Raw genomic sequence first — 24,341 nt, 5'->3', positions numbered from 1 at the left:
GGTGCTGAGCCCCTTAAAAATTGGAATTGTTTTCGCTGCGATCAGTTGGGGCATGTTGCATTACATCATGGTTCTTGGAAATTGCATGCCATCTATGGGTATCCTTGTAGTGAAAGATCCCAGGGACCCTCAAATGCAGTATAAAAAATTGAAAACCCCTGCTGTGTTAGGCATGAATATTATTAACACTAGAAGTGCCAGAATTCCATAACTACTAGAACTGCCGCAAGCGTCCAAATAGATTCCAAACTCTTTATCTTCAATGATAAATAACCAATTGAGAGATTAATGCATTTATTGTATTAGGATTTTCTTTTAAAAACAAAACAACACCAAACTGTACATTTAAACAAGTTTAATTATACATTTATAAATAAATGATATCCGTAGATGTCCTGAACAAAATGACAGAGTAGCCTAGCCTATGTTTTCATGTTTCCACTGTTCGATCACGCCCGTGCCCGCCTACACACACACACACACACACACACACACACATTACAGCATTGCAATCTTGACATTGCAGCCTGTTCATTATAGCCATAATAAAATAGTCAACCTAACATATAAAAATTCCACTGCTCTGAATATAGTCAGTAGCCTAGTACAATTCGTACCATTTTTGCGCGTGTGAAGAGGATGATTTTTCCATCGCTATTGGAACGTGAGTGAAGTACAAAGCCTGTAATAAAGAATAGTTTACCATCCAAATACATTGCAAATGTTGAAACATTTTGATTCTAATTAGAGAGTTACGTGAGCCTAACGCCGCTTACTTTCACTTTCACTTATAAAGCATTTCATTTTGGCTTGTTTATAGTTATTTTTTCATTCTTGTTCTGTTCTGAATATCATTACATTTAAATGATTTGTTGTTGAATATGTTTGTGTATTTTTTTTACCACATTTTATTGTTGTGTATATGTATAGCCTATAATAATACCGCGGAATTCATTGCGGTCAATCTGACCGTCTATGGCCGAAATATAGGTAGGCTAAATGTTCATTTGATTTTTTGCCTTATGTGTAATTTATATGAAAAACATTTTAAATGAAAATAGACACTTTTAGTAAAAGTCAGGTACCGGCTGGATTTTATTTATTTTTTCAACAAAGTTATTGCAGATATAAAATTCAAAACGGTCAAAATGACCGCCATGGCACTTCTAGTGTTAAAGGGTTTTGAGTTATTTCAACAGCATGGCACCAGTCTTTTTGATATCCCTTCTGTGCAGGATTCTGCCCTAGGATGGAGGCAAGGCCTGAGGCATTGCCAAGCCGAGGAAGCTTTATTAAATTCATTGGAGGCCTATAAGGTAAAAGTGCGGGGTGGGTCTTCAGTGTGTGTTGCTGCAGGTGCTTTAACATTTGTTCCAGTCACATGTCCTAAGGATTCCCTCACGAGAACAAATTAAATTTTTAGTTGAACCACTAGACTTTGATGAGGGTGTCTTGCCAGAGGGGCTGTTGGTATCTACGGCTTTTATTTCATCCGAGAGGGGAATTGCTTTAGCCTGGATGCCAGCCGAACTTAGCCCCGCCCACACAATTTTTAGGTCGGGAAGTTTGGTCTGGACTCGATCCGTTGAGGAGCTATTATGCCCGAACAAAAATTGTTCGGACCAATCAAATTGTCAGGGCGGGCTTTATATACGGTGGCCGAGAGAGCTCAACGTGCTGCAACTTAAGAAAACACATGCAAATAGAAAAAACACCCGCAAATTAAGAAAACATCTTCATCAGTTTCACAACACGTGTGCTCCAAATACTCACAACACAACCGAATACAGAAACGCGCTACAAAAGTTCACAACACAACCAAATACAGAAACACGCTGCAAAAGTTCACAACACAAACAAATACAGAAACGCGCTGCAAATAGAACAGAACACAATGGAAATGTTTCCGGGGAACCCAATAAGTGACGGACCGGCTGGGACGTGCTTACAGTTGTCTACTTTTATTTTTTTTTATTTTATTTTTTGCAAAACATACAGAGATGACACGTTTATGACATAAAACTTTATATACAATATACAAAATGAACAATGAGCTGAAGACTAAAATAAATAAATAAATAAAGATAGAGAAAAAGAACATGAGGGAAAGACATTAATCTATACATCAGTTACATTGTACACATTTTGTCATGTTATGTTAAAATAAGTTTCATAAGAAATGTTAGAATGCAGCTAGGGTCCAAATATGAGACGGCAAGTTTTAAAGTTGAGACACTCACATACAGATATAACGTATATTTTAAAAACTTTGTTGTATAAAATGTATATTTATTTGCAACAGTTATGTTAACAGCAATAATATTTCTGGTAAGACAGCTATTCAGCTGATGGACACGCGCTGCGTGTACTTTGATGTCATAAACCGATCGGTCTGTGCAGCGCCGGTTCAAGTCAAACAAGCCTATTGACAGCGCATTAATTTTAAAAGACGAACAGAGAACCGCGATCAAGGCATTTGTCGATCGGAAACATGAATGAAAAACATACGTCAGTTACTCCGTTGCTCTGATTGGTTGTAGGTCTATCCAATTGAGTGCAGAGGCATTTTCCTTCCTGGTTCGGTTGAAACACGCCCCATAATCACAGCCCAATGGATCAGTATCAGACTCCCATTCTGACTAGAATCTGAGTATGACGACGTCAGGCTAGAATTGCTTATGTACCTGTAACCAATGTCAGTTATTCTGATGTTTGGTTGACCCCACGTAGGGTTATAGCAACTGTTTCTGTGGCTAATGTGGTGGCTGAGCAGGATCCACAAGCTGAGTTCTCTGAGAAGGTTGGTGGTAATGAATGTATGGCTTATGTTACCTCTCAGCAAGTTGAGCACTTGGAGGAAGAGTGGATGGATTTTCCATCTTTTGATGGTTTAGATGAGACTGAGCAACTGAAAGCTAAAGCGTTATTAATTAAATATCGTTCCTTGTTTGCTAAGACTGATATGGATGTTGGGTGTACTAATCTGATAACTCATGAAATTCCTCTTTTGGATGAAACTTAACACGATATTAGAATGCACTTTCCACACTCATGCCGATAATCTATGCACATTTGAAGACCTCCATCCTTCTTCTGTACTACTTTCCCTTATTATTTGGCTATCTAACAGTTGTTTAATGTGAGCAATATGAGGCGTTGAGAGCTCACATTAAACAACTGTTAGATAGCCAAATAATAAGGGAAAGTAGTAGCCCCTATTCATCTCCAATTGTACTAGTACAGAAGAAGGATGGAGGTCTTCGAATGTGCGTAGATTATAGGCAGTTAAATACAAAATCCGCCCGGGCGCTTGAGCTGGTAATCGGGCCAAAAAGAAATGGGAAAGGCCCTTGGGGCGGACTAGTTTTCTTTTCCTTTTTTTGTTTGTTTGTATATTGTTTGTTCCCGGACTATTTATTACTGCAGCACGAGGATGCTACAGGTCTAGTGTTTGAACAGAGGAGCTATTTTTTGCATGTATTTTACTTTGAATTAACTGAGTGATTCACAAGGTTTTGCTTAATGAATTTAACTCATGGGTTTATTTTGACTGTTTGATTTCTTTTTGCTTTGTGGTGTAAAGGCTCCTTCTGTTCAGGTAGTTTGTGATGAAAGCATCCTTGTGTGTGTGATATATCTTTGTGTAAGCCAAAAATAAATCTTGGGTATTTTTCTATATAATGAACCTGAGTCGTGCTTTATCTGTTTAAGGGTGGGTCTATATATATAAACTAAGGGTTAAATTCAACGAATAAGGAAACGTCGAAAAACTTTATTTCTTTCTTTCAAAATTACTTGGGGGGGAAAAACTGCCCTCTAAAACTCCATGCACAAATAAAGGGTTTCCATTTAGTTTACATTAGGGAAAATTATCATTTCGCAAGAGATTAGTGTCAGTTTTGGGATTGAATGTAATGCCCGAACTGGCCAACCCACACACTGTCATAAAAGGCTGTCCGGTGGGATTGTATTGGATATCTAAATCAAACTATTGTGTATAGGATAAGTATTATACTTCTATGAGGCCATTGAAAACTAGTTTGTGTATTCTGGAAGAAAAAAACCCGTTTGGCATCATATTCATATAGCCTAGAGCTCTCCCGATTGGCATCATAGCCTGGAGCTTGTCTTGTATCAGAACTCTCTGACCTCATTGGAACTTTTTAAAACATGCGGGTGTGTTCTATTGTTCTCCAAAACAGATCATCCCGCCCCAAACTCACGCCATTGGTTGAGCGCTAACTTAAATACTCTCTCGTCCTGAGACAAGTAGCCTATGCTTTTCCAGCAGTTCATTGTATGAACGTAATTGGAGAGGATGACAGCTCGAGTGTATTGCTCTGTGTTATTGTGTCTGTCTGGATGCTTGAGCACAACAGAAGCTGCTCCAGGAACCACAGGTGAGATCCATGTTCTTTAACTTCATTACGCAGCCTGAAGAAATGTATGAACAATAGTTCAGGTGACCAGTGAAAGATGAACTTTGTAAATATATAAATTGTAATATTATAGTCAGTCAATATAGAAAATACTTTTATATTGAGTGTGTATACTGTGCCTATTTTTTCCATACCCATGTTAACAGCTTTCACACTGCATGTGGATGTGGTCCGGTCACCGGTCTTGTGCCTAGTTTCAACTCCCTGAAAATTATTACCGGGGGTCAGAATTTGGCACAACACCTGTTGCGTTTACAGCAGTGCAGCGATCGTTTCCGCACCCAGTCTATTTTTGCTGTGCTGTACACGCTGAATTAAAGTAAGCGCATGCTCGTAGTCAGAATGAACACGAATTGACATGAAAATGTAGTATCTCACCAACTGTACTATACTCACCAATTAATACTGCTATTTTCACAGTCATCTTTTTACTTAAGCCCGTATTACAGTATACTCACTACAAAAAACTAGACTACACCACTGCTGTCACAGCATCTTCATCGGGTCGCACGGTCCGTCGTCTGAATGTGGTTCGGGCGCCGGTAGGAAACATCATGTTCACGGATCCGTCAGAGATCACTCATTGTACATCTGTTTTACAAAATGTGCCTTGTCTTAATTTAATTCATGAACATATCCTGCATAAACTTGTAATGTAATGCATTTATGTGTTCGTTATTAGTCTGCAGCCGAAACTTATTATTATTATAAATAGTTCTATAATTCATTTTCAATCTGTACAAAACCACTTATATGTTTGTGTTGGCTGTTTCTACTTATAAAGTTTTTATACAGTAAGACAGTTATGATTATTTTTTATTCATTGTCGCCAAAATGGGACTATTCAAAGCCTTTATAAAGTCCCACTTTCTCTGGAAACTTTCTCCTAATGGCTGACACAACACATGCAGATATTAAGGGTCCAATACTTTGCTATTGCCTGATACATGATAATAATCTGTACAATATTGTGATTGGAGTATAGTGTTGATAACGTGGATATATCTATAAGCTAACGCTGGTCTCTCATCAAGACACCTGCCCTGGTCTCCTCACACCACAACTCAATTTCTTGTTCTGCCTAATCCTGGCCTGTCCTGCTCTCTTGGCTGCATAGCAGGCTCATAATTAACTTATATGGCTGAGGTCCGTCATACAAGTAAACATTTACAATTTCCTCAGCGTCCGAACTGTCATTGCGATCCATTGCTTTCCTATTGTTTACTTTGACCGCACTCCCTCCTGTCACTTCCGGCGGTTTTCAGATGCGGAAGTAACTTTTTCTCACAAAAACGACTCTAGAAGCCTTAATAGCGTTTATATAAGTATATATTTATATTTAAATCTAGTTCCTACATTATTTTTTCTATACATTGACTCACTGGGTAGTCTAACCTGCAAGATGCCCTTTAAAATAATCACATTTTGTTGCTTTGCAGCCTGAAATGAAAACAGACAAAAACATTTTTTGTTTTATTCAGCTGTATTTACAACTTAGAACATCCAAGTGAAAGATATAATACCAACTTGTCAGAAAAAAAAAATACAAATTAAAAAACAGAATCAATGAATTGGAAAAAGAATCACCCCCCTCCTAAAAATGACTTGTAAACCCAACCAGGTGTAGTTCACCTTCTCAATAGCACACAAAGCCAACTGACTTTCAACTGTGATCAGCTGTGGTCATTTTGATTAGCTCGGCATGAAACAAGCTTTTCCTGAAGCATTTCAGTCCTTGGTAGTGCAACTGAAGAAAATAATCAACTATGGCTGGCAAGGCATTGTCAAAAGATCTCTGGGATAAAGTTGTGGACAGGCACAAGTCAGGAGATGGATACAAAAAAAATTCAAAGGCTTTATCAGTGCCTAGAAGCAAAGTGAAGTCTATTATTAAGAAGTGGAAGGTATTTGGTACAACACAGACCCTCCCTGGGTCAGGATGTCACTCCAAACTGGATGAAAGAGCCAGGAGGAAACTGGTCAGAGAGGCTACCAAGAGGCCTACAGTAACTCTGAAGCAGTTGCAGGAATTTATGACAAAGAGTGGTCATTGTGTGCATGTGACAAAAATATCACAAATTCTCCGCAAATCTGGCTTGTATGGGAGGGTTGCAAGATTATTGTGATTATTTTATATACCCACTGTACAAATGCTGAAAAAAATATTAAAGGTGCTCTAAGTGATGTCACACGTTTTCTAGGCAAAAACTTTTTTCGTCATATCCAGCAAACATCTCCTCACTATCCACTAGCTGCCTGTCCCCTGAACACACTGTACAAAACGCGGTCTCTGTAGACAGCCCAGTACGGTGGCCGAGAGAGCTCAACGCGCTGCAACTGAAGAAAACACATGCAAATAGAAAAAACACCCGCAAATTAAGAAAACATCTTCATCAGTTTCACAACACATGTGTGCTCCAAATACTCACAACACAACCAAATACAGAAACGCGCTGCAAAAGTTCACAACACAACCAAATACAGAAACGCGCTGCAAATAGGACAGAACACAACGGAAATGTTTCCGGGGAACCCAATAAGTGACGGACGGACGGCTGGGACGTGCTTATTGCTCGTGTGCTTTATCTATGCCCTACTCTCTTAAAAGGGAAGACGGCAGAGCCCTTGAATTGGGCACTTTGGAGGGAGCGGGGCACTTGTGTGCCATTATGTTGATGAAGGGAGCAACGAAAGACAACGTAATTTCCTCATTATTTTCACTTGGGATGTTCCCATGACAACGCAGCGTGTGTACATCAGCTGAATAGCTGTTCTTACCAGAAATATAGTATTATTGCTGTTAACATAACTGTTGCAAATTAATATTACCAGAAATATAGTATTATTGCTGTTAACATAACTGTTGCAAATAAATATACATTTTATACAACAAAGTTTTTAAAATATGCGTTATATCTGTGTGTGAGTGTCTCAACTTTAAAACTTGCCGTCTCATATTTGGACCCTAGCTGCATTCTAACATTTCTTATGAAACTTATTTTAACATAACATGACAAAATGTGTACAATGTATAGATTAATGTCTTTCCCTCATGTTCTTTTTCTCTATCTTTATTTATTTATTTTAAGTCTTCAGCTCATTGTTCTTTTTAGTATTCTTATGACATTGAACTTATTGTAAATACATTTTGTATATTGTATACAAAGTTGTATGTCATAAACGTGTCATCTCTGTATGTTTTGCAAAAAAATAAAAATAATAATAAAAGTAGACAACTGTAAGCACGTCCCAGCCGGTCCGTCACTTATTGGGTTCCCCGGAAACATTTCCGTTGTGTTCTGTTCTATTTGCAGCGCGTTTCTGTATTTGGTTGTGTTGTGAACTTTTGCAGCGCGTTTCTGTATTTGGTTGTGTTGTGAGTATTTGGAGCACACATGTGTTGTGAAACTGATGAAGATGTTTTCTTAATTTGCGGGTGTTTTTTCTATTTGCATGTGTTTTCTTCAGTTGCAGCGCGTTGAGCTCTCTCGGCCACCGTAGCCCAGGCTCCACAAATGGCAAGAAAAACAAACTGGCTTAAAACAAACAGTGTTCCAGCCAATAATGTACAAGAATGATTTGGGGGTGGGGGTTGGGAGGTTAGTGTGCAAGTTCATGAAGGGGGGTGTGTGGGGAGTGGAGGAGAGAGAAGCATGAAGAGGGAAGTTAGCTAGAGGAGAGATGCCCTAACAGCGAGTAACGTTAAAATTGTATATTCTTGAGAATTTGTATATGGCCGACACACGACCAAAGAGACGACGTTACGATGAACAAATAACAAAGAATAGGGAAAAGGAGAAGGAGAAGGAACTTACATTGTCCCAAATTTACATCGGAAAAAGCATTCAAAAGGTGGCGAGAACTCCGCCGGCAGAAGGGCTTCAGTTAGGCCTATATGCCAGTCAGCAATTATTAGCCACATTTCCACTCTCTGCGAGCGAGTGCTATTTTTTTAAACAGGCCAGCCTTGGCTAATAGCCTCTGACTGCGAGCTTCGATGCCATAATCAAATGGCGTAAACTGACATTTATCATTATTTTACATAGAAAAACACACAGTTGAATCGCATCTGCGCCATTGTAATTACATGGCTATGGCTACTTGTTTTTGTTTTGTTTTTACCCAAAAAAGCGCACATTTAGAAAGATCTTGATAAATTCTCACGTTCATGTGTAATTATTTACAGAGAATTGCCATGTCACATTGTCTTTGTATTCTGATTGAATTTGATTCAAATTAAGAAATGAGACATGAGACTAAGAGAACACAGATATGACAATAAAGTAAAAAAAAAAAAAATACTGTTCATCTCTGCCTTTTCATTTTAACTATTCCTTTAATTCCTCAAGTGTTATTTCATGGTTTTGATCTTCTCTCAACTCAGAGCACATCCAGTATTTTATTGTATTAATTATATATCACTGCTAACCTTGTGCTAGGCTAGGCATGGCATGTTAATGCATTAATTGTTCTAGGAACTTCAAAGCATATTTACATTTTTGTGTATTTTGTGATCCATAATGATGTTCTAGTTGAGATCATTTGTAGCGTTGCTAGGGCCCAAACATATACTTAAGCCCAGGGGCCCTTGCCCTGATTATAACCTGCTCTTTAGTGGCCGGTCATTCTCCGGGAAGCTGGCAGTCGTGCCGTCCAGTCGAGAGACACTTCTCTGGAAGATACAGATGCTGTGTGTGTGTGTGTGTGTGTGTGTGTGTGTGTGTGTGTGTGTGTGTGTGTGTGTGTGTGTGTGTGTGTGCCGCCTGCTTTCAGTGAGTTTCAGTTATAGACAATAATACTAGAGGTCTTTCAAAAGGAACACACATGCACACACAAACAAAATTGGTGCAGAAACCGTTTTAGATCAGATTCAGAAATTGCCGCATTACATGTCCACAGGGGCGTAGAATTTAGTAGGGACGCTAGGGACGTGTCCCTACCAATATCCAGTGACACTGATATATCCTTAGCAATAATTTCGATCAAAACTTAAAATATATTTATATTGATGTCCCCGTCCCCACCAATTTCAAAATCAAACCTACGCCACTGCATGTCCATATCACTTTGCCAAATGATTTCGGTTATTTCAAAGGTCCTTACAGCCTACAACAGCAAAATAACCAAAAACCCCAGTGAAAAAGACATTCATCATTCAGTGATTTGGCTTCTCTGTCATGTGTCTGTATAACAGCAAATCCAGGAGTGTGTCCGAGCACAAAATATGAAGCAGAAGTGTGTGCCCGGATACGTTTCGTGATGTGTGCCAATGACAGTGACTGTGCCAACAATGAGAAATGCTGCAGCAATGGATGTGGACTTCAGTGTATGGCTCCAGATACAGGTATTATATTATATTATATTATATTATATTATATTATATTATATTATATTATATTATATTATATGCGGTCAATCAATATTTCAAATATTTGTTTAATGGCATCTTTTTATGAAAGAAGGCATTACTGATACCAATACTGCTCCTGATGTCTCTATGAAATTGATTTTTTTTTCTTTCTTAATTTTAGTCATTAATTATAGGCATTCAGCATTACAGTGTAATTGAAAGCTATCAATTTTAACATTTATTTAAAAAAAAATATATATATATATATGCTGTCACAGTAGGAGACATTTCACAGGAGGCAATTGATGATTTTTGGAGACAGAAAGATTATATATCATCTCGAAGTCATCAAAGGGGCCTTAACTATGCATTGGAGGGGGTTATATTAATAATTTTATTGTTGAGAAGGTCGATAAGCTTCAGCTCCAGACAAAGATTTACAGTTCACAGTGTAAACGTTATAGTTTGGTGCTATTTCGCTTCAAACGCTCGCGCGTCCTATTCGCTTTGAACGCGCGAATGGATTCAAAATGTTCAAGCGTCGAACTAGACGCGATACGCGCGAATTTGACGCTCTATTCGCGTTTGGTACGAACGCAGCATAATGAACAGGCTGCGATGTCAAGATTGCAATGCTGTAATGTGTGTGTGTGTGTGTGTCAGAGAGAGAGAGGCGCAGGCGCGATCGAACAGTGGAAACATAAAAACATACTCCATTTTGTTCATACAGGACATCATTAAAACTGATCAAGTGTTTAGCCTAACGTTACTTATATTTGTGTAAAACACAACATTGTGCTTTTGTCAAACTGTAAACTCTTGTCAAACTGTAACCTACAACTGTCACCCAACCAAAATCACACACACACACACGCGCGCGCTGTTTAAAAGCAAAAATGACAAGAAAAAACATATAAAAACGAATGAAAACTGACTAACTGCAATGCATTTCAATGGACGTGGAAGCAGAGAATGTCCGAGTGTATTGGGTTAGCTATGTGCACTGTGATTGGCTCATCGCGTTTGGGGGCGTGGCTTAGCATAGGTCAATTAGCATACAGGCACAGGGAAAAATAAATGTAGAAATGTGGAAATACATAAATAAATAAATGTAGAAATAAATAAATGTAGAAATACATAAATAAATAAATAAATGCATAAATAAATACATATAGAAATGCATAAATGAATAAATAAATAAATAAATACATACATGTAAAAATACATAAATAGCCATTTATATTACCAAAATGTATTTATTTTCACTATTATTTCTGCATTTATTTATTTATTTCTACTTTTATTTATTTATTTTTCTTTCTGTCATTTTTAGTCCTTCATAGCCCGCGGGTAAAAACGCTTTCAATTAATGGATGCTGGAATCTGTAGAAATTATTTTAGTACCCAAAATGTCCCTTCTTAATCTCTTCTCTCTTAACCGGATGTTTGCTGTCTAGGTAACGTAGGGGAACTCACTGCCAACGGCCCAAGTTCAGTCAGGCAAATTAAGAAAGATCACGGCTTGAGTCAACATGTAGGCCTATTTTAAAATAAACTAATATGTAGATTGTGTGTAAAATTTTTAAATGTTGTGTTTTTATTTTTATTTTTTTCCTTGTACATGTTAGTTAAAAATAAAACAAAATAATCTGTAATACCATACTGTAGCCACTAGATGTCTGTATAGTCCTTTACATAAATATATATTCAGGGCTGTGAAATTCTTAATAAATAAAAGGTTTTTATTCATAATATTTGACCTTGAAATAATCCAAAAGTAATCAGATTACATTCCTTTCATATTGTGGTAGCCTGGATTACATTACTGAATACTTTTTTTATGAAGTAATTTGTAACTGTAACGGAATACATTTTTAAAGTAACCCTCCCAAGCCTGTATATAACTAATATAATTTAAGTGAACTTAAAACAATCTTCACAAAAACTCATATTAACTGTCACATTGCAACCCGTTCTCATCTCAGGGCATCTAAGGCCCCGTTCACACTGCAGGCAAAAGTGGCCCAAATCTGATTTTTTTGGGGTCAAGTGACCAGGTCAGACTTCTTCAGAGGTAGTGTGAACACTCAAATCTAGCCCAGATCTGATTTTTTCACATCAGATTTAGACCACATACATATGTGGTACTGAATCAGACCCAGATCTGATTTTTTTCAATGCGGCCGCAGTGTGAACAACCAAGGCGGATTTGATGCGACTTTTACGTCAATCTACGTCGACATTTGTCACAATTATGCGTCGGCGATGAAGCCCTAGACACAACAGACATAGACAGTAGCCTAACATTAAAAACTTGAGAGTGAGGTGTTAGACCAAATTAGTATATGGGGAGATACTTCAATTCAAGCTAAATTAGAAGAATCCTACCGTAACTGCTCCGTTTTTGAAAAAATTGCACACGAAATGGAAGAACGGGGACACAGGAGAACGTGGCTGCAGTGTCAAACTACGCATCCACACAGACCTCTGTAGTGAATTTGCAGCCATAAACCCGCAAAAGGCAAAAATAGCCAATTTTGCTCTCTTTCTCTTCGTTCTTCTCCTCCTCAGCACCTGCTCATTAATGTTACGGCTTCCATTACACAAACATTTTTAAATAAATGTGAATATGTTTACTTCCTCCATAACCTCCCAAACTTTAGTGCAACCGTGTGCTGCGTCTGATGTCATTGTTATTGTTCTTTTGCGCATGCGGGTTAGTTTGAAACCTCAAACAGTTCACACTGCAATCAGATATAGGTCACATTTTAAAAGGTAATGTGAACAGCCAATCAAAAAATCGGATCTGAGCAAAAAATCAAAATTGAGCATTAAGACTTGCGGTGTGAACGGGGCCATAAAAAGCTGTTTTGTCTTGGCCTTCTGCGTTTTCTGCCCATGCATATAGCACCCTTATGCTATAGATGACACGCACATGGGCCATGGCTTTCAACCAACTTCAATGTAAAACCATCCGCAATGTTATTACACGCTCAGGGCTTCGGCAGTCATCAATTTACCTAAACATTGACCGACTACACAGACTAAAGACGTTTTCAGCAACAACGACTTATGTTTGCTCTATGATTAGGACTGCCTACACCTAACATAGGAGGTCATTGTTTTCCATTATTTATCTTTCAAGAGGAGTCTATTTGCCATTTTCAACACCCTTATTGTCTGTGATAGATGTTTGACTTAACCACCTCCAATGCAACCCACCCGCGTTTTACAGGACGCAGTTGGACTTTGCTAGCCAATCCAAGTGCGTGATATCAGACGCTTTCAGCAACAGTAGCGTGCGTAGGCTACAATTTCGTTTAGTTTTAAATTAGCCTGTGGAAGCCTACTCAGTTTAAACGTGAATGTGTGCTAGGTATCCTAACTAAAAACACAACAATATAGGTTCCATGATCATCCCTTAATTGCCCGCAGGAGTATATTGGCCGAATTCAACACACACCCTTTATCATGTGTGAGAGACGCGCTCATCAATGCAACCTACAGGCGTTTTACAGGACGCAGTTGGACTCGTCACATATGGACGCTTGGCCAGGACCCCTTGGCGTCACTTTTTAACGCACTGGGTATACCTTTGGCGTTATTTTTCAACGTGCAGGGTAGTCCGATTTACTTCTAATGGCGGCCCCCAGATGATCTTTATCTGGCCCTCCAACTGGTTTTTGATGTTTAATACCCTCGCAATCTGATATCAAAGTGGCCTCTGCGCAAAGGTTTAGCGCGTTCACAGGCAACCGCATTCAGCGGTGAGTTTAACAACGCTTATGGTGTGCAATCGCATTCAGCGGTGAGTTTAACAACGCTCATTGTGGTGTGCAACCGCATTCAGCGGTGTGAGTTTAACAACGCTCAACTGCAGGTTGTTGTGGAAATTCTTAATACGAATCTGACTTCACCACGGACAATTTAAACAACTTGCAGTTGTTAAAAATACAATACAATTCCCTGAAGTAAGGTGACGGCGTCCCGTCAAGAAGCTACTATCACTATCTCAATCACACATGAGCACACAGGTCTTTAGCATCTATACACTCTCACCGTCCTTCTCAGGTGTACGCTGGTCCGACACAGGATCATTAATACTAACTCAGCCAGGGCAAAAAACTCGGCCTGGACTGATGAATATAATGGGTCTTACACAATGCCCATAGAGCTATTTAATCGATCATCGAGCGGCGCTCGAACAGTTTCAGTATTCTGAGCCAGTAGCTTCGGGGCAGATAATACTGATTTATTTGACCGAAAGCAGCTTAGCCTGTAAAGCGGGAACCTCTAGGTTATAAAACCTTATGAATGTAGACGTGGAGGCCCAGCCTGCCGCCATACATATATCTTGCAAGGCAATCCCTGACACCTAACGGGCACTGCAGGCCCTTAGAAGTGTAAGCCAGCGCTATAGCATCAACTATCCACCTGGATAGACTCTGTTTCGATGCAGCCAGTCCCTGAAATAAATCTATTTGTTAACCCATCTATTGACATAAACCAGTCCCCTTGGCAAATTTGCGCGAGGATTTTCCTGGTTGTGAGCATCCTGAACCTGCGTCTCGTTGTTTTAGATCTAGAATGGATCTGAGACCCCCGTCTTTTTTCGGTACCAGAAAGTATCTGCTGTATAGACCCCCTTCGCTCTGAGCTTGAGATAAAGGCTCTATGGCTCCTTTGCTCAAAGTTTCGCTATCTCGGCTCGAAGTAGATGTGCTACTTCCTTTTTTACCGTAGTTTCGACTCGCGCCGCGTAACGGCGGGGGCGACGCGCAAACTGTAGCGAATAGCCTCTCTTTATAATGTTCAGCACCCATTCTGATACCCCGGGAAGCTTTGCCCATGCACTTGCATGAATAGTGCATGCGGCTCTGGCCGCGAGATGGTGGTGACCGGAGAGCATCGGTGTGCTGTAACATGGACGCCGTGCTTGCAGCGTTCGAGGCGGGGGGCGCGTTGATCACAACGGGCAGCCTGCCCGCGCTCGGTTCTCTTATGGCAGTTTGCTGAGAGAGAGCGAGCGGGGTGAGCCCCGTGGGGCTTGTCATGTCTGTGAGTGGATGTGGGCGCGGGACAGCAGGCACATTTACACTGAAAACACCGTCGGCTTGAGCTGACTGTACGTGTTTTGGTTTTCGTTTTACAGAAACCGTGAGACATGCAGTGTGTAGTGTTTGTGGGAGCTGGGTCGTGGGCACATTCACTACATTTAATGCACGATCGACCTGAGTCGATTTTATGCGTGCAAGCCCTGTGTGGTGGGCTGTGCTTGTGTGTAGGAATGAGCACTGGGCTGTGGGCATTTTTACTACACTCATAACACCATCGGCCATGGCCGGAATACCAGAAATTACACTCTTTACGAGATTCATCTGGGTCTCCGTAAAAACGGTGTTTGTGTGCAGGCAAACGGGCTGTGGAACCGGCTGTGGAACCGCTGGAACAGTCGCATTTTCTGGAACTGAACGAGCGGGAAGTTTTGGTGGAAGTCTGGCCACAGCGGGACTTGAACACCGTCGCTTTCCTAGGCGGGCTAGGAAGACTTTGAGGTCTCGTTTTTAGAAACGGTGTGGGTGCAGGCGAGCGGGTTGTACAACGCGTTCGTTGGCTGCAAAATACACATCTGCAGTCGCCTTTTTAAGGTGACTGACAGAGCGAAAAGCTTTGACGGCATAATTTTTATCTGCTGCTAGACCTGGGATTCGAACACGGGTCTCTGGCACGAAAGCCTAAGATTCCACCACTGAGCCACAGGGGGAAACACATGAGCTTTCAGTTAGCGCGAGCATATAAGAGAGTGTCATGCTTTGTGTCGCCGTTTGTTTGCAGGCGTGCGTGTATTATAACAGGCTTGTTTACTGCAATATTAATATTTCCAGCCTCCTGAACTTAAGAGGGGACTGAGAATTTCTTTAACGTAAAGAAAACTAGCCCCGTGACTGTCTGCTTCCGACATCCCTTGTGAACGGCGCAGTTTGCACGGCTCGAACAGAGGGAGAGAGAGAGCGGGAGTGTGCGAGGCATTTGAAACAGCGCCTCGTAGGAAATTACTCTTTTAGAAGAGTGTCACAGCGGCGAACACACACTAGCAGAGAAAAGGATATAATACGCCGGATAGAGTAGCAGGAACGGCGACTGAAGGCGGCGAGTTGTCGACCAGCGGCTTCAGATGCAAAGACTCGTCCCGCAGAAGGCTTTCTCAGACAGCGCAGCTTCTTCCTCACAGGATCCAGCGATGCAAGAATTAATTCAAAATTAAGGATAATTTTTCAATAATTTCAATAATTTTTCAATAATAATGATTCAATATCTCGCGGAAAAGAGATTTTCCCCTAGTGTAAGATATTTCGCAGTACGAGAGACCTCTCGTAAGAGAACCAACCAAATGGCTGGAAAACTATCCAATCTGGCAACATTAAGAATACTGGTGTAAAACTATAAGATGTTCAATTCTGAATTGCTTTTTTCTCCCTTATCAGGTCCTTTAATTTTGCCTGCTCTTTATTCTAATCCCCCAGCACACATACACACACAATAAAGGCACTTTTACATTTACATTCATTCATTTAGCAGACGCTTTTATCCAAAGCGACTTACAAATGAGAACAATAGAAGCAGTTAAACTAACAGTAGGACAACAATATGCAAGTGCTATGACCCTTCTCAGTTTAATCTAACGCAGTTTTTAAAAAAAAAAAATTTTTATAGAACAGAATAGAATAGAGTAGTAGAGAAAGTGTTAGTATTACTGGATCAAGTGCTGTCGAAAAAGAAGCATCTTCAGCCGTTTCTTGAAAATGGCTATGGACTCAGCAGCTCTGGTTGAGTTAGGCAGATCATTCCACCAGCAGGGAACAGTCCGAGAAAGAGATTTTGTGCCTTTTTGAGATGGCACCACAAGACGTCGTTCACTTGTAGAGCGCAAGTTCCTGGATGGCATGTAAGTCTGAAGTAAAGAGTTAAAGTAATAGGGAGCAAAACCAGTGGTTGTTCTGTAGGCGAACGTCAGTGACTTGAATTTGATGCGAGCGGCAACTGGCAACCAGTGCAATTTTGTGAGGAGAGGAGTGACGTGTGCCCTTTTCGGCTCGTTAAAGACCACTCTAGCTGCAGCATTCTGGATCAGTTGCAGAGGTTTGACTGTGCAAGCTGGAAGACCAGCCAGGAGAGCGTTACAATAGTCAAGTCTGGATAAAACAAGCGCTTGGACAAGGAGTTGAGTGGCATGTTCTGATAGGAAGGGCCTGATCCTCCTAATGTTGTACAAGGCAAATCTACATGACCGGGCAGTTCTAGCAATGTGGTCTGTGAAGTTCAATTGATCATCAATTACCACACTAAGGTTCCTGGCTGACCTAGATGGCGTTATGGATGACGAGCCTAGCTGAATGGTGAAGTGTTGGGTTGGTCGGGACCACAAGTAGCTCTGTCTTCGCAAAGTTTAGTTGAAGGTGGTGGTCCTTCATCCAGCTAGAAATGTCTGTCAGGCAGGCTGAGATACGATCAGCTACCGTCGGATCGTCAGGCTGGAATGAGAGGTAGAGTTGTGTGTCATCAGCGTAGCAGTAATAGGAAAAGCCATGTTTCTGAATCACAGATCCTAGTGATGTCATGTAGATGGAGAAGAGAAGTGGTCCAAGCACTGAGCCCTGAGGCACTCCAGTATCTAGATGTTGGGTCTTAGACACCACACCCCTCCATGAAACCCTAAAGGACCTACCTGAGAGTTAAGACTTGAACCATAGGAGTGCGGTTCCCGAGATGCCCTTCATCTTTAGGATTGAAAGGAGGATATGATGGTTAACTGTGTCAAAGGCAGCAGACAGATACAGCAGGATGAGAACTGAGGATTTGGAAGCTGCTCTTGCCAGTCTCAGAGCTTCAATTACTGAGAGCAGGGCAGTCTCAGTTGAGTGTCCGCTTTTGAAACCAGACTAAAACCAGACTTTTAGGAGCCACGTCTGTCTTGTTTATACCTGTCTGTGCTGTAGTGTAATTGTCTCTGTCTCTCTCTCTCTGTCTCTCTCATACATGGAATAATCCATCTTTACCTTACGGAGAGTCAGGCGGCGGCGGTGTAGAGTCAAGCGGCGGCGGTGGAGAGTCAGGCGGCGGCGGCGGAGAGTCCAGCGGCGGTGGAGAGTCAGGCGGCGGTGGTGGAGAGTCAAGCGGCGGCGGAGAGTCAAATGGTGGAGAGTCAAGCGTTGGAGATTCAAACCAAGGAGTCTGAGACGGTATTTGTTTTTAACTTTGTTCCTCTGTCTTCCCCACTCTTTCCAACCTCTCTCTCTCCTACTACTTCTACTTGTACAACTATTCTTCCTTCACTTTCTTCCAAACTTCCACTGCCATGCTCTAAGTCATTGCAACAAATGAAACAAACAAACACCTCTACCTCTTCACACTGTTCTACCTCTGTCTCTCCTCCATCTCCGTCTGCCTCTTCCATTTCCACGTCTTTGAGTCAGGAAGGGCCACGTGTGAAGAACAGAAGAAAAGGTACATCTCACTCCACACTGTTAATAAATTTGCTCCCAGTCAGAGTTGACTTCATGTAAATTAGATTCATTTGGCTAACCAGGTCATTGGTAGCCAGTTCACAGTATTTATTTAGTTAGTTATTTAGCTGTGGCCAATGTCCAAGGGCTGTGGTTAATGTCAGTCCCTGACTTAAGGTCCTTCCACACTGAGTCCAACATTTTCGTATGCGTTTTTCCGTATTCGTCACTCGGTGGCTCTGAATTGTCAAAACACCATTCAAAGTTTTTGCTACTGATCCGAAAAAATGCAGAAAACCGAACCCGATCCGAATTTTTTTATGACGGCAGTGTGTACACGTGATTGACAAAACATTTATTTGTCATATTTATTTTTTAACGTGCGAACATTTCTGACGTGAATTTCGGAGTCAGTGTGCAAGGACCTTTAAGCTAAGAGGACTTTGGGAAAATCAATCCTGTAGGCTACATTTTGCTTACAAAATCAGGGACAAATTTACTTTGACATAAATGGAAAGGACTGCATATCACCTGAGATGATGTGAGATGATACATTTAGACTGATTCAACTACAAAGCATGGCATCATGGCTTAATAAACTTTCCATGTCTTTTCATCATTTCAGGTTGCAAAACATTCCAAAATCAGACACACTCTCTCAGTCCAGACTAAAGATAAATATCCGGACTGTCTTTAGTCTGGACCGCGAGAGTGTGTCTGAATTTGGAATGCTCAGAAGACTATTCCATAATTTTAAAGACAAATGGGAGAATGGTCTACCTCCTTGTCTTTATTTAGAATATTCTATTTGTAATGTGGCAGTTTGCAATTTTAGGTTAAGTCCGACTACGCCACCCGGAAATAGTCCGGGAACCCACAGATTATTCAGGTACACAAAGCACGCAGATACGTAGTGGCTAAGTCAGATAGCAGACAACGATGATAGTACAAAACAGTTTATTAAAAAAACACCATTTAATAAAATACAACACGATCTTCAGTAGTAAATCGTAGAGTCAGATAAATCAACAATCACACACACACGCCTACCACTTCAGAACCTGGGGGATTTGTCCTGACTATTAGATCAACACAGCAACCACTCGTGCTCTCTCACAACACTCCACCCGTTGTGAACACTGCAGACTGTCAGTCAAACCACCACCACACCCAGAAGACTTCAGGAACCACGGGTACCCCAGATTCTGAAGGGAAAAGACAAGAACAATCAATATAACAATAAACAAAAACACATACACTTTCCACATAAAACTCTGTCAATGAAGCGTATAATCACACCCGGCCGTAAAGGCCTGTCTTTCTCAGTAGCAATACCAGCCAACCAGCTGATGCTTGTGGGCCGTGATCAGCACGATAGCGGGCATTAATGGGTCATTCCCCTATATCTTGACAAACATATTAATCACAAACAGAAAATCAATTCAACACAAACAAAACAGAAAATACAAAAGAAAACCAAACATTCCTAATAATGTACAAATATAAGGGTGACACACATAGACCTTCGTCGCTGTAAGGTTACCCCTCCCCCGTCCTCAGTCCACCCGTCGAGGAACACTGTCACAGCCCCAATTTAGATGTATCCTGGCAGGCTGTACGCTCGGCGCGTATTTTGATCAGCTTAGACGTCGTCCTTGACCGGATGGAGACCGTCACACTGTTGAATTAGAATTCGCATACAAGTTCACAGAAACTGTAGTTCAAATAAGAGACGGAAGGGCGGGCGAACACAGCGACTTGGGAGTGAAACACAATCCGTCCGAAGTCGTTCAGCGTCACACACACAGATAAGAGTTACAGAAAGTAGCACGAGCCGACAGTGTCTTCAATGCTCCCACAATCTGCAAAGCCTGCTGCAACACCTCCACGCCTCATACCACTATTAAAACATAACATTAGGTTTAGGAGATGATCGTCTCGTTAGCTTAGGCATAATAAAAATGCATCACATACCTGCGGTAAATAACTTGTGCCGCGCAGTGCACTCAAGGCGTGCTAATAAAAGGCTCGCCATGATAAGCGTTCACTCCACGTTCTCCTCCGCCACACTGCAAGTTAAGCGAGTCCCAAATTACCCTTTCTGATCCAAACATTCATGCACTTGCCACAAAAGCCCTTACCTCCTAAACCTAAACCGGCGCCCCAGAATGACGTCACCTCCCGGACTCGGAATAGCACGCTTGCCTAGATGTCTGCCGCATCTCTTTTTATACCCGCAGAACACCATATTTGGGAATTAACCCTATGATGGCTGATTACATCACCACAGTAAGATCCTGGAATTTTGTGATTATCACAATGGATTGTAGGTAATGAGGAGCTGGACCATTCAGTACTTGCTGAGTAATTAATAGAATTCTAAAATTAGCTGACAGACAGCCAATGTATGAACAATAAAATGGTCCTGATGTGATCAGGTTTTCTGTTTCTAGTAAGTTCTCTAGTGGCTAGCTCTAGCTCTGAATGATCTTATTTATTGAGCCTGCAGGACAGCCACTTGGTAATGCATTACAAAAGTAGCAGTGTTTCATGCACACATAAATTAATCTTTCAGCATCTGAAACACTTATGTGTCATAATTTAGTTGTTTCCTGTTGTACATGTGTTGGAAATGTGATTTTCCTCATCCCACTAATGACAACTTCATCCCTCAGTTTATCAGAAACATTTTGAAATCAGTACATTTTGAGATACATGGCTTTTAATGTACAGGAACTGTATGGAACATTGTGTAACTAGCTGCCAGACAATTGTAGTTTAGTAAAAAGTACAATATTTTCCTGTGAGATGCAATGTTGTATAAAAATGTGTAAAATGAAAAAACACCAATTAAGTCCAAGTACCTCAAATTTGTTATTAAGTAAATTGAGTAAATGTAATGTACTCAGTTCCACTCCACCACTGGGCTTAACCAGGGTTAATGCTACTTTAACAAACATAAATACATTTCAATGAACTCTCTAAATTTAACCCAACAGTGATTTTGATTATTTTTCTCTGTGTTCTTATGAATTTTTTTGCACTTATATTTTACAGTGGCAAAACCTGGGATGACACATAGGAGCCTGCCAGTGAATTCCTACATGTTATTTCTAATTCCCCACATCCCAACCAGCTTTCAGCATGACAGCCTAGTCACCTGGACTCAAGCACCCTTAATTTCAGTTTATTTTTTGAGGGTTTTTTTTCTTTTCTTTTCTTTTTTTCTTGCTTTTGTTCATTAAAGTTTTAAAGTCTAAAGTCTCTTTTTGTGTTTATTTTCTTAATGGTTTGTTAAAAAAAAATTCAGCATCTTTTCATTAACTGCACAACAGCCAGGAAGTGTACCATGGGCTCGATGGTGTTTTAAGCCCCCAATGGCTCCTGAAGATTATCGCAATCATCTTTAAATGTTACAGACGCATTTTATTTGATTAAGAGATTAACTTACATCTGTTTAAAACAAATACTGCATGCTAGAATAACTATCAAGAGTAATTTTCTTTTTGTAAGATCCCTGTAGGGTTACATAGCATAGGTTACATAGGTTACATCTCAGTCGGAACTTCGGAAGAGCCTATTTTTTTATTTTTTTTTTATTGCAGAACTTATACATACATGATCATGGAAATGAAGCATTGTTGTATTTCTTTCAATGAAAAATAAACAACAACAAAATAAATAAATATCCCGGATTTGCATACATCAAAAGTCGGAAGAGTCTAAGAGAATACCATATATGGACAAGTGTGTGGCTTTGACGTTTCCATGGCGGTAGAAGGACAAGCTGTGGTTGGACTAACGTTTAGGTCAGAATAAAAAGCGCTCCATATCGCAAACTATGTTTTGCTGTCGTTATGTTGTCAGTAATACTGTCAGTTAACAATGAGGTATTGCTATATTGAATGAAATTACACGTTTACCGAGATCCTAACCGTAACCTTATAGTGTAACTACACACTTCAATGAACTACAATTTACAGCGCCCGGCCAATCGACACAATGATAGAGGCTTATTGGTAATGTAGTTTAAAAACATTTAGTAATGGAATTAAATAAATACAATCTTTAATGAACAAAGGGACATCTAAATGTGTTCATTATACAAACCTCTTTGACATGTTTGAGAGCCAGACTGAAATTTGGTATTTTACTGTGAGCACTTTTAAAATGCTTTTTTAACACCTTTCCATGTATGCCAGATATCGCTGTCCAACATTATGTATTAAACAAAGCATAAATAATTGTCCTACCAATTTTCACTTTGATACGCTTATCAGACTTTGCATTTGCAGACTTATTTTATTTTATTTTTTGCTCTTCCAGGGGTGCTATGGGACCCCTGGGGTATAAGGGCAGTAAAACCTACACGTGTACTCTCTTCATCATGGACAACAAACTGTATCGAGTCACATTTACATCTGAACATTCTTTTTCTTTCCTGCCTTTTCTATATTTACATCATGCTTGTGTTAGGTTTTAATTATATTGCAAGACTCTGAACTCGGAATACAAAAATACAGTAATATTTTACAAATGTTGTAAAATACACCTTTTCTGAATTGCTAAAACACTAAACCTCCCAAATTCTCAATAGCCTAATTTAATTTGTTGAATAAATCACTCTTTCTGTAAAACTTTAAACAAGTTGAGGTAGTTAAAACACTGTTTGCAAATGTCATGCACTCTTTTTGCAAAACTGTACACACATTCTCACTCACTAAAACACATTTTGCACTATATATATATATATAAGATAATGCGATTCTATCACATAGCAACATTTCCTTACCTCGCATTTAAAATCATGGGCTTTGGCATGAAATACTGAAAGGAATGGCTTCATGTAAAGAAGGTGCTGGAGCTCTGGACAGCTTTTTGCAACTCTGGAGGTAGGGCCAATATTTGCAGGTCACATCCATACAAAAAAAAGTGATTTGCCTGCTGGCCAGCTTTTCTTGCAGGTACAGGGGATAGGCAAAAATTTCCCCCCTATACATATTTAAGGCACAGAGCATGACACACCGCAAGCTCCAATCCCTCCTCGTCTATCTTGCTGGCAGATCTTTGTGGGGTCTCTCTGGCTGCTGACCACTCCCCTCCACAAACACCTCTTCCACTGACCTACAATATTGAAAATGGTTGATGAAAATAAGACTCTCCTAAACAAACTCTTAAGAAAGAGGTTATTATAGTGCTGTAGTCTAATTATCATCTAGAATTTTACATGTTTGGTTGTGTTGTGAATGTGGTCCACAAATCTTTTCACGTCTTCGTCCTTGGCTATGAAGACACCTTCAGAGATGGCCTGTTCCTCAGATCTAAAAAAGACAAAAAACAACAATTGGTGATGGACAACAATTTATGATAACTTATAATCTGAGATTTCTTAGTTCACATTAAAGAGCAATGTTTTCTTATTAATACAAACACTGTGATACACAGTTTGGAGTACCTAGCAGCATTCTTGAAACGGTAATGTTTGCGGTTTCCATCAACTGAAACTGCAAGCATATCTGGGGTGCATGCAGGACAGTTGAAGGGCTCTTCCTTGCATATGTTGTCCACCTCAAATCGCACAACCTCCCACTCAAAAACATTTTCAGAAAACTGTCTGCTGAGATCTTGCCAGTCTATTAAAAGTAAGGAAACCAACGGCTAATAATGTACAACAAATACATAAGCATCAAACAGCTTATCAACCCACAACTTAAAGATTTCAACAACACTGCAGGATAGATAAATTCAATACTCACACGACCAAAGCGGACAGTTCGCTGATTCAGCATTCTTAAAAATGCTTGGCAGGACAGTCCTTGTGCCGCCATCTTCATTTCTTCAAATGAAAAAAAGACATCTGTGGCATAAAGTGTGGCAAATTAAAGGGTTGCAAGCCAGAAGTCACTTCTGTTTAGGTCATCGAATCCAGCAGTCCAAGTGGCTTGGCATGCCTCACAAATCAATTCGGGCATGGTTAGATCATGTCGTCCTGGAAATATCAAAAACACATCCACTGTAATGTAAAACAGGGTTTGGGTTCTTTGTACA

The 24,341-nt window shown here is 40.3% G+C and overlaps 1 protein-coding gene across 2 annotated transcripts; it reads left to right on the top strand.

The window, feature by feature from the left end:
• The first annotated feature begins 4,290 nt into the window (after nt 1-4,290).
• On the top strand, nt 4,291-21,858 carry LOC311072765 (uncharacterized protein). 2 transcript variants are annotated; one of them, XM_084097994.1, is made up of 4 exons: nt 4,291-4,400; nt 9,634-9,783; nt 17,862-18,029; nt 21,351-21,858. In XM_084097994.1, exons 1-3 carry the CDS (start codon nt 4,319-4,321, stop codon nt 18,023-18,025), a joined length of 396 nt encoding a protein of 131 aa, XP_083954120.1. In that variant the 5' UTR covers nt 4,291-4,318; the 3' UTR covers nt 18,026-18,029; nt 21,351-21,858. The 2 variants fall into 2 exon arrangements, with proteins under 2 accessions (XP_083954120.1, XP_083954119.1); XM_084097993.1 differs by having other exon boundaries at nt 17,856-18,029.
• The last annotated feature ends 2,483 nt before the right edge of the window (nt 21,859-24,341 follow it).

The sequence above is a fragment of the Abramis brama genome (genome assembly GCF_963993115.1).
Source record: "Abramis brama genome assembly, chromosome: 22".
Lineage (NCBI taxonomy): Eukaryota > Metazoa > Chordata > Actinopteri > Cypriniformes > Leuciscidae > Abramis > Abramis brama.
Note: the sequence above shows the minus strand (reverse complement) of the source record. Positions and strands in the feature narration are given on the sequence as shown.